This window comes from Ambystoma mexicanum, chromosome 3p, assembly GCF_040938575.1.
Source record: "Ambystoma mexicanum isolate Mex_15411 chromosome 3p, UKY_AmexF1_1, whole genome shotgun sequence".
NCBI lineage: Eukaryota > Metazoa > Chordata > Amphibia > Caudata > Ambystomatidae > Ambystoma > Ambystoma mexicanum.
Genome location: NC_090925.1, coordinates 689,658,635 through 689,675,735, shown reverse-complemented (window position 1 = coordinate 689,675,735; position 17,101 = coordinate 689,658,635). Strand labels below are relative to the sequence as shown.

General features: G+C 47.9%; 1 protein-coding gene across 2 annotated transcripts in view; it reads left to right on the top strand.

Moving 5' to 3' along the window:
- HK3 (hexokinase 3) overlaps positions 1–17,101 on the top strand; it is a 418,595-nt gene that overhangs the window by 56,709 nt on the left and 344,785 nt on the right. Inside the window, exons 2-3 of one of the 2 annotated variants that reach the window (XM_069651485.1) lie at positions 1,857–2,690; positions 7,744–7,901. In XM_069651485.1, coding sequence (XP_069507586.1) covers positions 2,180–2,690; positions 7,744–7,901 — 669 coding nt within the window. In that variant the 5' untranslated portion in view covers positions 1,857–2,179. The remainder of the gene's footprint in view (positions 1–1,856; positions 2,691–7,743; positions 7,902–17,101) is intronic. The other variant, XM_069651486.1, reaches the window with a different exon arrangement.

Here is a 17,101-nt window from a genome sequence, read left to right as displayed (position 1 = left end):
AGGTTGTATCAAAAATATCTACTTTATTTACATCACAGTAAACAATTCTAGCAACTCTACAAAATACAACTCACCCTGCAAATGAATGCAGAGAACAGACAGTTTCAAAGACGGAAAAGGGATGCACCCTGGATACTGACAGGAGGGGTGTCGGTAAAGTAAATAACCACAACAGTTTAAGGTTTCTTGGCTTTAGCACAAAGGGAGCAATTGGTCTAGAAATGTCTCTAGGGGCCTTATGGGAAGGACAAGGGGGGCACAACCACAGTGTACCCTGTGCTCTAGGGGTTCTGTGGAATGTGTTTCAGGCAGCTGCCTTATCCGGGGTTGTAGGTTCAGAGACCTTCTGGCACTCCCTATCCAGGAAGCTTGCTGCAGAGCCTCGCAGGGCACGTTGTGTGCTGGCTGGCTACTGGTTCTTGAGCGGCAAGAGGCTCCTCTGAGTTCTGTATCTCTCTCTGTTCCCTGGGAGAGGTTTAGGGTAGGGATTTTGCTTCCCTCTGTGGATACTCCTGGTGTTACTTCACTGGCGGAAGATGTAAGGCAGACTGTACCTTCAGCCAGGATCTAAGGAGGAGTTCTTCTTGCTGCTTTTTGTGAAGCCCACAGATGATCTGCCAAAAGAGGGTCTTCAGCCCTCTTTTAAAGCCAAGTGGACCACAGTGTTTGGTGTAGGCTAAGCCCACCTTAATGAACCAATCCTGGGGTCCCTGCCAACAATCTTCTGTATGTGTGAGGTCTTAAACAGAGTGCTTTGCAATATGAAAGGTAAAGGGGTGAAAACAGGATCAAGGTGTGCTCCAGAACTAAAATGGTGGAAAACATCCCTCAACAGAAAGATCTTTGTCCACACACCCTTGTGATACTAAGTCCCACCCATCTTCGTGTCCGCTTCCTCCCTGCTCCTCCCGGACCGCTATCCTCTTGAGTGGGCCCTCGACCCTCCCCACTTTGCTCTCCTGTCCTTTCGCCCCTTCATACTCTTGCACACCTCCCTGCTTTCCTTAAAACACCCTCCCTTGTTCACCACCACTACTCTCTCTCTCTCTCCTCCCCGCCTCCTCTCTCTGCGCAGTGCACTCTTTACTACGCTTTTACTTTCCTCTCTCCCTCTGTTGATATTTTCCTTCCTCATCCCCCACTATCGCTATTTGAGTTCATTCGTTCTCACTCCTCTCCCATTTTCCTCCTTTCTTTCCTTAAGCCCTTATGTCTCCCCCACGCCTTCCTCCTGCCACAGTGCCGGCTCCATTAATACTCCAGGAAAGTCTCTCTCTCTCTCTCTCTCTCTCTCTCTCTCTCTCTCTCTCTCTCTCTCTCTCTCTCTCTCTCTCTCTCTCTCTCTCTCTCTCTCTCTCTCTCTCTCTCTCTCTCTCTCTCTCTCTCTCTCTCTCTCTCTCTCTCTCTCTCTCTCTCTCTCTCTCTCTCTCTCTCTCTCTCTCTCTCTCTCTCTCTCTCTCTCTCTCTCTCTCTCTCTCTCTCTCTCTCTCTCTCTCTCTCTCTCTCTCTCTCTCTCTCTCCTCCTCCCCCCCCCCTTTCCTCGCCCCCTCCATTGTGCCTCTTTGGTTTCTTCACTCTGTCTCCAAGTTCACTCACCTTTCCTCACTTCCCCTCCTGATCCCCTCAGCCTTCTTCTACCCAGTTCCTCTTTCTATAAGTGGCCCTTCTCGTTCTTCCTCTGTCTCTTTGTAGCCTCCATTTTACTATCGCTCCTCTCTCCCCGATGCCCTCCTTTCTCACCTCACCCCTAAACACACTCCCTTTTGGTCCCTAATGCCACCCTCCATTTCCGTGCCCTAAGCCCCTCCTCGTCTCCTTTCCCCCTTCTGACTAATTTTTCACCTCTTCCAACACAGCAGGGACCGGAGTGAGGGTGTTTTCCATAACGGTTTGCGGCGGTGAACACTGTGGCCAGCGGGAAGGCATTTCCGGAGCGGAAGGCTCGGATAAGTGGCAAATCCACACCGGGCACATTACGGGCCACGGCGGTGACCACCGGGGGTTCTAAACGCCATTCGTGTTTGTGGAGGAGCAACAGCAGCTTACTGAGCGGTGCGTGTGCCTGAAAGGCCCCCGCGAAAGGGGACTGTAAGCAGGCCATTCGTATTGCACCAGAAGTTTGTAGTATTGGGAGGATAACATCAAACCCACAGCAAACCAACCCTACAGGACCCACGACATGTTCACTCAAGGGCCAGGCACGCCAGCAGGGAGCTGCCCGGAAAAGGACATGCAACAGTTCATTCAAATGGCCCGGATGGCAGCAGCAAGACACGGGCCGAATTGGCTGCCAGGGCTGGCAGCAGGGCTCGACGGCGAAGTTGCTGGGCCTTCAAGTAACAGGTCACAGTCACCTTTGTTGTTTCCCACGTACACAGAGGAAGAGGCCATGCAGGAGCTACTGGCCATTGAGGAAGAGGAAGCTGGGGCCAGTGAGGAGGAGGAGCCGGTGTCCAAAAGAAGGACATTGACTGCAAATGCTAAAGCAAACAGGGAGCAGACTGAAGCACCCACGACACATAGAGCAGCTGGAGGAGACAAAGGAAAAGGGAAAAGGCTGGAGCCTGTTGCCAATCCGGTGACTTTGCCTGCAGACGTTCCACGGCATAGCGGCAGTGGACCCAACACGCATGCGGCCAACACGGCGGCGGTGGCATCGGAGGGACCTGCATCCTTGGAGCAAGTCAAAGGTATAGTCATGCAGTGCTTGCAAGCATGGGGCAATGGCGGGAATGGTCAATTATTGTTTAGGAATGTCAATGAATTTAATCAAGTGGGAAGGAATGCTGAGGCAGTACATCAACAGGGGGAAAGTCAGAGATGGGTGCTGAGGGGTCTGGAAGGGGCCACGAGTCCCGGCACCCAGGGTCCTTCTGGCGTCTTACCTATGGACATTTCTCTAGGGGTGGTCAGCCAGCTGCAGCAGTCGACCATAACGCCGGCCGGTCAGGGGCAAGGTATGGTTCTGGGTAATGGTACACAGTATGGGAGAGGGATGCCAGGCTTTGCACCAGTGCGGGCTGCGGGGAACGCATTTGTGTGGCATATCCCTTTGGCATACAATGAGAGGATTTTGCAGAAGGAGTACATTGATATTTTTAGCTTGCTCGATATTGAACCAGTGGGACTCGACCTCTGACAGATTTCAGAGAAAGAGAGAAGAAAGATAGAGGGTTAAGAAAGAAGAGAGTATTCACAATTGGTTAGCGGCTTTCAGAATGCTGGCATCCATCATGATAGAGAAGTTCCCTCATGATGCTGGGGCGCTATTCGCATATGAGCAATGTATACATAACGCTTACTTGACCTATGGCTGGGAGGCATGGTTAAAATATGACCGGGGCTTCAGGTTAAAGATGCAGATTTGGCCTGCAATGTCATGGGATGAGGTGGATGAGAGGTTACATTGAGAAGATGGTGCCAACAAGGGAAAGCGAGGAAAAAGGACAGGGGGAGAAGCCTTATTATAGAGAAGAGAAATGGTCTTACGGGGACAGGAGGAGAGGACCCTTTCAGAGGGGTGGAGAGTGGAAGCAGGCAGATTTAGAAAGAGGCTGTTGCAGTAGTCAAGCCTAGAGAGAACCAGTGCTCTGGAGACAGTGAGCTTCTGAGGGAAGGAGAGGAAAGGAAGAATACCTCTGAGGAGGTGCAGCTGGTAATGTGACTTCTTAGAGACGTCAGAGATGTGAGGCGAGAAGGAGAGTCGAAGATGACCATGAGGTTTTTAGCCTCACAGGTGGGAGCAGGAAGAGGGCCAAGAGAGGCTAGCCAGAGAGTAGCAGGGAAGGAGGGGGCAGGGGTGCCAATGAAAAGAATCTCGGTCTTACTGGAATTAAGGCAAAAATCATTGGCGGCACACCACCCCTGGAAAGCAGACAGACAGAGATGACAGAACGAGAATAAGGGGCGGAGGGGAGCCTGAAAATGAGTTGCGTGCCATCCGCATAGCATTGAAAGTTGGGACAGAGAGCGGCAATGAGGTGGAAAATAATTGCCAGGTATTGGTTGAACAGCCAGTGAGAGGTTAGACCCCTGGGGAACACCACAGGTAGAGATAGAGATAGAGGAGAGGAAAGACCCAAGCTGGACCTGAGCGGGTCGATCCGAGAGGAAAGAGGTCAGCCAAGCCATGGCCAGATCGGTGATACCCAGGTTATCGCAGCGAGTTTTGAGTAGGATGGCATGGTTGACCGTGCTAAAGGCAGAAGAGAGATCAAGTAAGATGAGGACACAGGGGGTGTTGGAATCTAGGTTGGAGAGCAGGTCACGGATGTTCAGGAGAGCAGTTTCCGTGCTTCTGGCAGCTCTGGGGTTGGCAAAGTGATGCACTACCCAGACTACTTCCTGTTCATCGGTAGGAAAGGTACAGACATATATGATTTAAGTCGTTGATGCAGGAGATGGGGGTTCTGCTGGCTAAGGGGAAGACAGTAGGCCCACTCACAAGGTTAACATTCCTGGGAATCAAGGTCGATTCAGTAGAAGGGAAGTCAAGGTTGCCAAGGGACAAAGTGGAGAAACGTAAGGAAACCATCAAGGAGTTGAGGGACAAAAGTAAGGCCACATTGAGGGAGCTCCAATCACTGGCAGGGAATTTGAATTTTGCCGGCAAGGTAATTCCAGCAGGAGCATTGAACTAAAGACTGTTGGGCTTCCACATGCATCCCAGCATGTGCGATTGGGGTGGAGGTAAAAGAGGGCCTCAAGATGTGGGATGGCTTTCTGGATAATTTCAATGGGGTACTCCTGTGGCGAGAGCAATGGTCCCGTAGCAAACAATTGAGACTTTTCACAGACACTTCAGGCGCCCACGGTTTTGGGGCGATTCTAGGGAAGGAGTGGTGTGGGTAGGCTTGGCCTGGGCATGGCATGAGGAGGGCATAACGAAAGACATTACTTTGGTGGAATTGTTCCCTATCGTAGTTGCTTTGAGGCTATGGGAGGAGTCGCTGGCTAATAAAATGGTGAATCTTTGGTCAGACAACCTTGCAGTGGTGCAAATAATAAATCAGGGAACGTCCAGCAACTTGAGGGTACTGAGGTTGCTAAGGGAGCTGAGAGCAAGGCTGCTCAAGTTAAACTCTGAAATAAGAGCACAACACATACCAGGGGTGAATAATGTGGCAGTTGACTCTCTCGTTTACAGTGGGAAAGGCTTTGGGGGAGCAGACCAGAGGCAAGCAAAAGGATGACCCCATTCAAGGGACAGTGGTGGGGCATGATTGGGAGGATTTGAGCTCACTGATCGACACAACATTGGCGCCAGGCACAGCAAGGCATTACAAAGGGTGTTGGAAGCGATTCTTGACCTTCAAGGAGCAACTTTTGACTGAGCACCAAAGGGGATCGGCATTGCGTGCCTTTGTCGGATGGGGCTGACAGAACGTGAAAATCAGATCCTGGGTAGCTTGTCACTTGGCAGCTATTGCGCATTACCATAAACTAAGGGGATGCCCAACCCCACTAAAGAGCATTATGTCACAATGGCTATGAAAGGTTCGGCGAAAGGCGCTGAGAGGAGGCCCGCCCCAGGCTCCCCATAGATATTCTGAAACTGCACAGTTTAATAGGAATCCTGCCTAAAATCTGCTGGGGCGATGAAGAGAGGGTCTTATTCACAGCAGCATTCACCCTGGCTTTCTTTTGGGCTTTCAGAGTGATCGAGCTGGTCCCAGAGAATAGGGACGGTTGTGGTGCAGGGTTTTTGAGGCTTGAAGATGTGGAGTTGGCAGGGGATAATGTGCACATCCATCTAAGGAGGTCTAAGACGGATCAAAAAGGAAAGGGGAGAGTGATCACACTCTATAGCATCAAGGAAAGCACTGTATGTCTGGTAGCCGGGCTAGCCGCTTACCTACAGGTGAGGCAGCCCGCTGTGGCGGGGTCACCATTATTCTTGCGCAGGTACAGGACGGCTCTGAGCAGGTATCAGTTCAAAGCCGAGATGGGCGTGACATTGAAAGACATGGGAGTGACAGAAGGGGTTTTTGGAACCCATTCATTTAGAATTGGGGCGGCTACATCAGCAACAGAGATTGGCATGAGTCCTGAGGCAGTTATGAGAATAGGGGGATGGAAGTCTGGCTGTTTCAAGAGGAATATAAGGCCGGGCAAGATGTAATGTTAACATGCCACGTTCATCTCCTCTCAAATAACAACAGCACAGAGGAAGAGGCAGTCCATTTGGGTGGTGGGTCACTCTTTCGTGACAAGGGCCAAGGCTAGAGGGACGACGGACAGGGAGAGGATGATGGCTGGCGAGTATCGGATCTGGTGGAATGGGGTGCCCGGGATGAGATGCACATGGACAAACTATTGGGTAGACATCACAGGCCGACGTGTTCATCATTCATCTAGGTAGAAGTGACCCTACAACCATGGGCAGAGGGGTATTGATGAGGGAAATAATGAGCACTCTGGAGGAATTGGCCTCCCAGTTGGGAGATACAGAGATCATCTGGTCAGAGATCATACCGAGACAATTATGGAGGGGAGCTGAAAGTCATTTGGCGGTGGAAAAATTGAGGAGAAAGTTAAATGGCGCAGTGGCAAAATTCTGCTGGGGCAGAGGTTTCACCCAGGTCTGGCACAGCTTGATCAATCTGAAGTCCCCTGAGTACTATGAGAGGGACAGAGTGCATTTATCACTGGCAGGCATGGATCTGTTTTTTGGAACCTGTGCACAAAGCTGCTGGAATTATGAGCGAGGGTGGGGGAGCCACACCGGGCGTGGACCCTCCTGTGGCGTGGCGGTGTTTTAGTGACCAGTGACACTGTAGAGACTACTAATGAGCCATGGGAAAGCAGGAAGGGTTTTCGCTCTTCTCGTGAACAGCGCTCCCTTGAGGCCTACCGGCAAGGGTGCTGGAGGTATCAATGAGGGCTTGGCTTCCCCCGGCAAAACACCACTCCTCCAGCCCAGGATCACCTGCAAGGGCAGGCAGGGCATAGACAAGAATGGTTGGGGGAGCTTTGGCCTAGAGTGGTCTTGGTTGGGAAAGGGGGAAGCAAGGTTTGGACATGAAGCAGTCGACTGGTCGCCGCACCGAGCTATTTCATAAGTTTGGTTTCCCGTGATATGAAACATGTAGAAGTTTAACAATGGTGTAAAAAATAAATCTGCAGCCTTTTATGCCAACAAAAGAAAAATATCTCTCCTCTTGCACCTTTTTTCCATAAGAGGGAGGTAAGGGTAACGAATGGAATAGGCAATAATGTTGGTATAGTTATGGACAAATGCCCAGGTTATTTCACTGCTCGCTCCCCTCTCGCTCTAAGGACTCTCCTTTCCTCGCCCCCTCCATTTTGCATCTTTGGTTTATTTGCTCTGTCTCCAAGTTCACTCACCTTTCCTCACTTCCCCTCCAGATCCCCTCAGCCTTCTTCTACCCAGTTCCTCTTTCTATAAGTGGCCCTTCTCGTTCTTCCTCTGTCTCTTTGTAGCTTCCATTTTATTATCGCTTCTCTCTCCCCGATGCCTTCCTTTCTCACCTCACCCCTAAACACGCACCCTTTTGGTCCCTAATGACATCCTCCATTTCCCTGTCCTTAGCCCCTCCTTGTCTCCTTTCCCCCTTCTGTCCAATATTTCACCTCTCTCCTCTTCCATTGGTACCCTCATTTTCTATTCACTTCCCTCCCATCACTGCCCGCCACTCGTCCTCTCCTTTTCCTCTCCCTCTCTCTCCTTCAGTGTCTCATAACGCCACCTCTCTTACCCTTCGTCTCCTCTTTCTCTTACAGATCCTGACCTGAGGATGAATGGGTCATTGGGTGGCCACTCCTCGTTCACAAACGGGACTACCGAGCCGGTCTCACTGAGGACCAGTAGCCCCAGTGCCCAGGGAGTCTTGAGTTCCAGCTCAAAAGGCAAAGCCGTCATCGGCGACCCGGTAGAGGAGGTAAGCATTGGAATGAACGGTACTCGGCAGGACTAATGGGAGGATAGCTCAGGGGCAATGTGCTCGCCTTGGAAGCAGAACGACACAGAGAAACACAGGTTCGATCCCCGGGCACGTGCTTAGAAACCTCTGGGTATTAAGCGTGGTATAAATTACCTATCATATCATATTATGATACAGCCTCCTACATACTCAAGTGTTTGACATGTACACAAACACACTGCCGTAACCCAAAACCCAGACATGGTGTCCGCCCTCCCCACCCACACAACCGAATCCATACCTGGCATCGTGCCCGACTCCCCACCACACAAAACCTGTATGTGTTGCTCTGCCTCCTTACTATAAAAACCCCAAACCTGTTGCCCTGACTCCCTGCAACTCTGCCACATTATCCAGTCCGAAAAGAGTAGCTCCATCCTCACTTTCCAAGATAGTGATTGATAACTTTACAGGCCCCCCTCGCATCACCAATAACCAAGCGTCGCTAAAGCACACAACCCTGGGCATTTCCTTTGTTACATTTCCTGTCTGCTTGCGGCCACCAACCTACTCATTGCCTCCTTCACACTCTCTGGATTGGCACCCCCGATGGTTCATGTGGCCCCGTCCCATCCACGTACACGTAGATTCCCATGCCGAGAAGGGCACAGGGTGACATCTATTTGCCTTGTCAGCCATGAGCTTCACTCTCACCCCCAGGGCCCGGGTTCAAACAGCTCTAGGACCAGATAAGGGACAGCGCCCCAATGTAATTCGTTAAGGTGATTTTGCTCCTAAAGTACCTAAAGTTATTTGTGCCCTACCGAAATTCCCCCCCCACCCCCCACTGTAGTATGTTCCCTACTGGGATTTTACCTACTGGGATTTTCTCCTAAGTATCCCATGTAGTATGTGCCCTACAGCAATTCTTCCCTACTGTGATTTTGCTCCCAGGTGCCCCCTGTAATTCATGAACTACTAAGATTTTGCTCTTATGGGTCCCACTGTAATTCAGGCCTTACTGTGATTTTGCTCCTAGGTGTCCTACTGTAATTCGTTCCTTACTGTGATTTTGCTCCTAGTTGTCTAAATTTCATTTGATCCGTAATGTGATTTTTCTTAACTGTGATTTTGCTCCTAGTTGTCCCAATGTAATTCGTGCCCTACTGTGATTTTTTCCCCTACTGTGATTTTCTCCTAAGTATCCCAATGCAGTATGTACCTTACTGTGATTATTCCCTACTGTGATTTTGCTCCTTGCTGTCCCACTGTAATGTGTGACCTACTGAGATTTTGCTCCTGTGTGTCCCACTGTAAATCGTGCTGCACTGTGAATCTGGACTCTTCCCTATCTTACCTCTCTCTAGCTGCCTTTACTCAACTGGAACTATTTCACTAACTGCCTTTTTGGTGCCCTCTGCGACTTGCTCGGTTATACCTTCCCCACATACTCGTATTTTGCTACTCAGGACCAGTCAGTGCATCTGCCCATTGCCTGTGACACAACCCCACACCAGGGTACCTCAGGACGTCTCTTATTACTTTATTCAAAGCGCACCGCTATCGAAATGTCACCACAGCCATACTGGATAGATACTCCAAGTTCCCTAACTGGGTGCTCCACTAACCGCTCTCTATGCTAACCTTCACAACTTCTATATTCAAACACACTACATAGTCAAGTCAAGTAAAACTTTGTTTCGGTCCTAAGACTATAAAAGCATCACATAATACATAAAATATATAATAATTAATTATCCATTGCTCATTATTCAATACTAAAAGCAATGCAACCACCATAACATTATGACATGATTTTACTCTTGTTGTGGTTTCACATGCACTAGGGGATACCATGAGGAGAACAAGACTTGCAGCCTCAAGGTTATCTCCATATGCATTTATTAACCACTCTGGCCCGCCCTTTGGAGCCATTCTCTATGGATATATTGGGACGTGGCAAATACGACACAGACACTTTGCGGATTACTCGGGTATGATAATGCCACTCTCATGTGACGAATCCCAGCCGAAATTTCAATTGGTTTCAGGTAACTGGACCTCAACTTCGAGGTGTTTGGACAAATCAAGATGAAGTGTGTTACATTTTGTGTTGCTGCCTTGCACATCAGACACAGGGCAGACTCTTGGGGGTTCCAGAGAGGGGTAGTGCTTGCAACCGCCAGCGTTCCTAATCTAAAGCGAACATATAAGGATCTTTCGTATGTCGGACTGATTACAATGACATAAGCTATAACACCTTTGGACAATCTGCAACTAACATAATCAAAATCACCAGAGAATTCCAGAGCATCATGAATTAAATTAGTCCTTAACCGGCTGTTCACTGCAGAATTAATGCTTACGTAGACAGGGCCGCAAGACCATAAACGTAGACTTTTCTGTATTTAACTCAAGTTTCAGATCTGTACATTTGTGCAAAAAAGTTAAGAGGGCCTTTTTCAGACCCAATGGACTTGTAGATATTATAGCTGCGTCATCGGCATGAAATAGGGCCGGATATTTCACTGAGCCCATTTTTGGGCAGTCCTGGCAGTCCTGTACCAAAGCGTCATTGATTTCCTGGACATATATATTACAGAGCAGCGGTGCCAGGACACAGCCCTGTTTTACTCCCCTACATACATTAAACGATTTTGTCCGTTCCCCCCAACCCAAACCAAACTTTTGCTTCATTTTGGGAATACAATTGGAAGATGATCGAAATTACTTTCAATGGGGCTTTTGGGCTACTAGTATTTGCCACAGTGTAGTTCTCGAAACCGAGTCAAATGCTGTTTTACGGTCCAAGAAAGCAACATATAATTTCATCTCAAATAAAGAAACATATTTTTGAATTAAAAGAAAACATTTGTCTATATGCCACTGTTAGATCTAAATCCTGCCTGGTGAGTGCTCAGAATATGGTTAGAATCGGACCAAGACTCTAGGTGGCCAAGTATAGTCTTTGTAAAGATTTTCCCAGCCCCATCCATCAATGAGATGGGGTGATAATTGGAGAGGAGATCTCCTTGACCCTTTTTATATAGAAGGATGGTCTCTGTGTGATGCCATGCGGGAGGTATTAGGCCCGTGAGGAGACTAGCATAAACAACTATGCAAAAGACCAGGACCCACACTGCTTCCTCCTCCTTATAAAGATCAGTTGGAATCAAGTCGGGACCCGCAGCCTTATCATACTTCATAGCTATCAGCGCTGCCCTGAATTCAGTCATGCTCACGCTTAAGCGAGAGCTATCCCGAACATCTACTAACTCCACATTACCCTTAATTACCTCATCACCAGGATGGGATTTATAAAGATTAGTAAGATGGGACTCCCACTCATCAGGTAACATACCACATTGTATTACCTGATCTCCATTCAACTCTTTACCAACCACCAACCTCCAAAAGAGGGTATTGTCCCCCTGTTCCAGGGCATTATTCATAACCAGACATTTTTCACTTAGGAGCTCCTGTTTTTCTTTTGAGCGTTAGGGCCCTTTAGATTGTGGTAGTGTGTCACGCAGTGGATGGAAAGCAGAGTAACTCTTACACCAAATAACGGAACCAACTCAGGAAGATGGCAAGTTCAACTGTTTTAATATCAATTGTCTAAAACATGGAGTTACAACGGACATCAACGTACGTCGCACAGCATTCTCTCGAAGCATTTCATAACAAATCATACCTATATAGTGAAAATTCGTCATACGTGATGTCATCCTACATCGAAAATAAGCAAAACCTATGGTGGGTTGTGATATGCTAAAAAGGATCATCTTAGTATACTTTCTATAAGGGATCGGGTTGTGATTTGGTCTCTACAGTCAAGTGGACAACTCATGCCCACCCCTAGTGCATGTCATCTTTGACGCTTACTAGATACACAGTACATCATTGGCTTTCAAACTGTAAGCCCCTTTGTTGTATGGCCCTCTACAATTGGTTGGCAGGCTTGTGCCCTTCTGGAACATTCGGCTCGCTAGCAGCACGTAAGCTTTACCCCAGGTGCCAGGAAGTGGACATGACCCGCCCCACCCAATTAGCCCATCATCTCTCATCACCCATGCCTTTTGCCATGAAGATTGTCTTTGAACATCACCTTGCAAAGTATCCTTGCTTCTGAGAATATACAGGAGTGTGAGCACGTGCTATCTTAGTTCTGGAGCCGCATGCCCAACTTCTCTTTCCATCTATAGCTCACATGACAGGAGACTGTAATTCTCGCCATTTCGCAGCATTTAATTGTCTTAAATGAATAAAACTTGACACTCATGGTGTTCTTTCTTTGCACCTTAACAAGGGATGATTCAGCTTATCATGTTTACTCCCTTCAAGAACAGATAACCAGTTCTTGGCTGCCCCAGTTCATGTTACCAGGCCCAACAGCCCTTCTCAGTTCTTCCACGATCCCAGCTGCTCCTTTGCTGCGACAAAGCCTTCAGCCCTTCTCCACGGGTTGGAGCTTACTAAAGTTGTGACACGGATGTCCAGCTTCTATATAATGGCGGCTCCGCCTCCAGTCTATTCACTATGTATAGCTAGCTTCTATGATCACTTAATCTACTTGCATTACTGAATCTGTACAGTTATTGAACAGCTTGCATTTTCTGCAGTGCTCTTCACACATGCAATCTTCATTTCGCATATGAAAGTTTACTCGACTCTTTACTTCGTCATTAGATTCTATAAGGTCCATACATTCTCTTCTTCAGCCAGTCTTCTCAGTGCGTCATGCTCTACTCTTGTGACATCACCAACTTCTCTTTCTTTAATTTTTCATATTCCTTTGGGGACCTCCTCCATGAGATTGCCATGTCTTCGGGGATACATGTGATGGGGGTTTCTTAGTGGATACTTTTTCTCAAAGATTCTCTGCGGAATAGTCACAAATTCTGTTATCAAGCATGGCACGATTTCTGGCTTCCAGCATATATGTGTGAAGGGGGCGGGACTTCCTGCAGGGGCACTTGGCTGCTCTTCTACACTTTAATTTGTTCCTTATATCTTTCTCTCAATGCCCGCAGTTCAGTTTTGCATGCCCCTAATTTGGTTTTAACACAGGTTATCCATTCCTTTTTGGCTGCATGACATTCTCTATCATACCAACTTGTGGTATCAAGGGCCCTTCTTCTAATTTGGGCTGTTGGGGCAGAGACCAGTGGAGCAAGATTAGACTTCAGTTTATCAAAGGCAAGCAGCACAATTGACGGTGAGCACTCAGCACCACTGATAGCCGTTAGCTCGCTCAAAATCAATTTGTATATAACTGGTTTGTGCCCTTGTTTAATGACCTTTGCCTATTTCACCTTTTTCTATGCATGACCTGTTAGCATAATATGCTGTGATATAACACTTTGTGGGCCAGATCCCATAACTGGGTTAACTCTGACAGTGATAGACAGGGGGTGATGGTCACTTTCCAGTCTATCACAAATTAAAAAATCTGCAACTTTATCTCATTGATCACCGGAGACTAACATATAGTCTATCAGTGATGCGCCTGCTGGCACCACAAATTACTTCTTTGCTGGTTGGTCCTTTGGAAAGCAGCCATTACATGCTCTCAAATTGGGCTTATTAAGTGTTCTCACTACTTCCCGGGCCAGCGGGTGTGTTCTCTTGGGGATACAGAGTTCACCACTGGGATGCCCCAAGTGATTTCCTGGTCTTCCCAAAGGTTTGCAAAATCTTTCAATGGTCCTATTTGCATGTTGCATGTTTAAGTCGCCTGCTACTATAAGAAGGCTATTTTTGCCTCTTATCTAGATCTAGGGAGGCAATATCATGTAGCATGTTGATTGTTGACATGCTTTGGTTTCCAGAGGGTCTATTATATATATTAAATATCATCAGTTTTTCACCCCCTGCCATTTTAAAAACCAAGAGCAGTAGGTCAGCGGATATACACAGATATTCTACCACCTTCACCCAAGGGTCGAATACGGCCATATCACAAGGCCTCCATTGGGTCTACCCCTTGGCCCCTTGATACTTTTACTTTACTAAAATGTATATAGCGCACTGTGGACCCTCAGGCATGAAGGTGCTACACAGTAACAAACAGATTAAAAACATATAACAGTTATCATTTAAACATAGTATAAAAAAAATCGCTGGCAAAGATGAGGGCAGATGAAGGCGATTAAGCAAAGCGGTAGGTTTTCAGCACCTTCTTATTGCCTGTCAGTGAGTTCTGGAATCTTAAGACTGTTGCCAGCCTATTGCAGAGTTTAGGGGCTGCCAGATAAAAAGCTCCCTTTCGGGCTTTTACCAATTTACTTCTTGGTCGGAAGAGAAGGTTTTGCCCACTGGCTGGATAGCTGAAACAAAGAAAGATTTATAGCCCTGAAACCAAACAGGGCTAACAGCCCAGGTTGTCTGTAAGAGGACTAACTGTCACTCTCTTATATACTCACACCAACTCAGGATCTCCATTAATCTACACAAGCCAGCATCATTCCAGGATAACATCTTGCAACCATGGTCCCTTGTGTAGATTTCATGGGGACCTCCTTCACTAAGCTGTTATGTTATGTTATGTTATTTGTCATTTATATAGCACTCTATATATCATTGGTATAACCTCAAAGCGCTGGTAGGTTGAACGCTTTCGGGGACCGTAGTCCAGGTCAGTTGAGAGAGTAGGGTGTCGTGGGGTGCTTGGATGCACCAGTTATATGTGCAGCAGATGTAATTGCCTGATGGTAGCTGCATCCTAGCATTAGGTGTGGTGGTATTGATAATGGTAGAATCTGTGCAGTCTGGCGGGTGGACAGCAATACTGGGTTCTGGCTGCGTTAGGCCTGTAGGATGCTTATGTGTGCAGCTAGGCTGGTTTGCTATGGGATATAGCTGCGTTTTATTAGAATGATGAGGTGTCCATGAGGTAATGTTTGTATGTGAGCAGCTAGGCCAAACTGATCGAGGGGTGTAGCTGCACTCTAATTGTGTTATGGTGTAGAGTAGAGAGTAAGCATATTGATATGGGAGGAGAGTGTTTGCGTGGAGTTATGATCTAAGGAGATCCATATTCTGCATTCCAGGCATGCGGTTGTTTATTAGTGAATTAATAGGTGTATTCAGTGATGACATTGTTCGGGATCTCATTGAGCATTGGTCATCGGGTTGCTAGGGTTCAATCGCTTCAGATAGTCATGGTTGGTATAACGGAAAGAGACACGTTTTTAGAGCTTTGCGGACGTCATTTAGTCTTGGGTGTGTCGAATATGAGAGGGAAGCGCGTTCCACAGAGTTGGGGCCAAGGTTGAGAAGGTGGATCCTCCGATCCTGACAGAGTTAGAGGTTGGAATCATTAGAAGGAGGGCAGTGCTTGATTTTAGGGTGTGGATGGGAGGTATGGTTTTATCTTTTCTTGTAGATACAATGAGCCGGTCTTGTGCACTGCTCAGTGAGTGATGCATAGAGTCTTGAAGGTGGCCCTTCGTCCGACTGGGAGCCAGTGGAGGGGTCAGAGAGCTGGTAAGCTATGGTCTCTTTGACCCAGGTTTAAGGAGCAGTTTTGCAGCAGTGTTTTGGGCTTGTTGGAGTTTGTTGCATTGGTATGCCGGGGCTCCTAGGTATAGGGAGTTGGCATAGTCCAGTCTCGGCCTCACAATAGACATAACTATGGTAAGTCTGTTCGGGTAGGAGAGGTAGGGAAAAATGTGTTTGAGAAGTTTGAGGTGGTAGTGACAGCATTTTGACACGTTGTTGATCTGACTGGAGAGGGTCAGGCCTGAGTCCATAGTGCAGCCTAGGTTTTTCACTGTATCGGAGAGGGTGGAGGGGGGCCGAGGGATGGGCCCATCAGAGCAGATGTGGTAGAAGGGCAGCATTGCTGCGCACCATGATTTCAGTTTTAGCTGGGTTCAAAAGGCTGGGTTATTGTCATCTGTCGATCAATATCTCGGAGACAGGCTTCAAGGTCGGGAACGGGGCTGGTGCCTGACTTGGGAATTCTTAGGATAATTTGGGTATCGTCAGCGTAGTTGTAACAGGAGATGTTGTGCATGTGGATGATACCTGGTAGAGTGTTCATATAGAAGTTGAACAGGAGAGCAGATAGGCATGCGCCTTGGGGTACTCCAGTGTTCACCGAGCGAGCAGATGAGACATAAGGGGAGAGGAGGGTTATTTGTTTCCTGTTGCTGAGGAAGGAGGAGATCTATTTGAGAGCAGTGCCGTGGATTCCTAGGGAGTGAAGGCGGTCAAGGAGGATTGAGTGGTTAACCGTGTCAAAGGATGTGGAGAGATCGAGGAGAATCAATGCTGCGCAGCCTTCAGAGTATGCAGTGACCTTGAGATCATTCCAGATTGATATCAGAGTGGTTTCGGTCCCATGTCGTGGTCTGAAGCCTGATTGAGCGGGGTCGAGGAGGCAGTTGAATTCTACAAAGCAGTCGAGCTGGGAATATGCAGTCCGATCAATGAGTTTCATGAAAAATCTGGTGTTTGAAATCAGTCTGTAATTTTTGGGGTCAAGCGGGTCAAGGGATGCCTTTTTCAGAAGTGGTTTGACATGAGCTATTTTGAAGGCATCAGGGAAGATGCCAGAGGTGAGGGATTCATTTAGAATAGTTCTTGCATGTTCACCTGCGCAGGTAGATGAGAATATTTATTTCAGGACAGAGGCTGGGCAGGGGTCAAGGGGCGACCCAGAGGGTTTGCTGGCTGATAGTAGGTCAAGGAACTCGTCTCTGGAGATGGGCTTGAAGGAGTCGAAGGTAGGAAAATTGGGCGTTGGGGCAATGGAATCAGGAGGGGTCAGCAATGGGGGTAAGGGGAGGAAGGACAATTTGGTGTTAATGGAAGTCGTCCTGTCAAGAGCGGTGTTGTAGAAGTGTAGGGAGAGGGAGTCACAGAGTGATTGTGTGGGGGTGGATTGGGTAGAGGAACAAGAGGGTTTGACGAATTCTGATATGTTCATGTGGAGTTCTTTGCTGTGGTTGCCACAGTTGAGAATTTGTTTATTGTAGTAGGCTTTTTTAGCCTTTCGGATTTCAGCTTTGTAGTTGCGGTGGTGTAGGGCGAACATGGATCTGCTGAGATCGGTTTTAGATGCTCGCCATTTGCATTCAAGAGAGTTATTTTGTTTTTTGGCATTCCTCAGGAGGGGCATGAACCATTTGGAGAATGGTCCATTGCGAGAGGAAGCGGGGTGCGTGGGGATGAGAGGAATCAGTGAGTCATTAAGCCAGATGTCGAAGGAG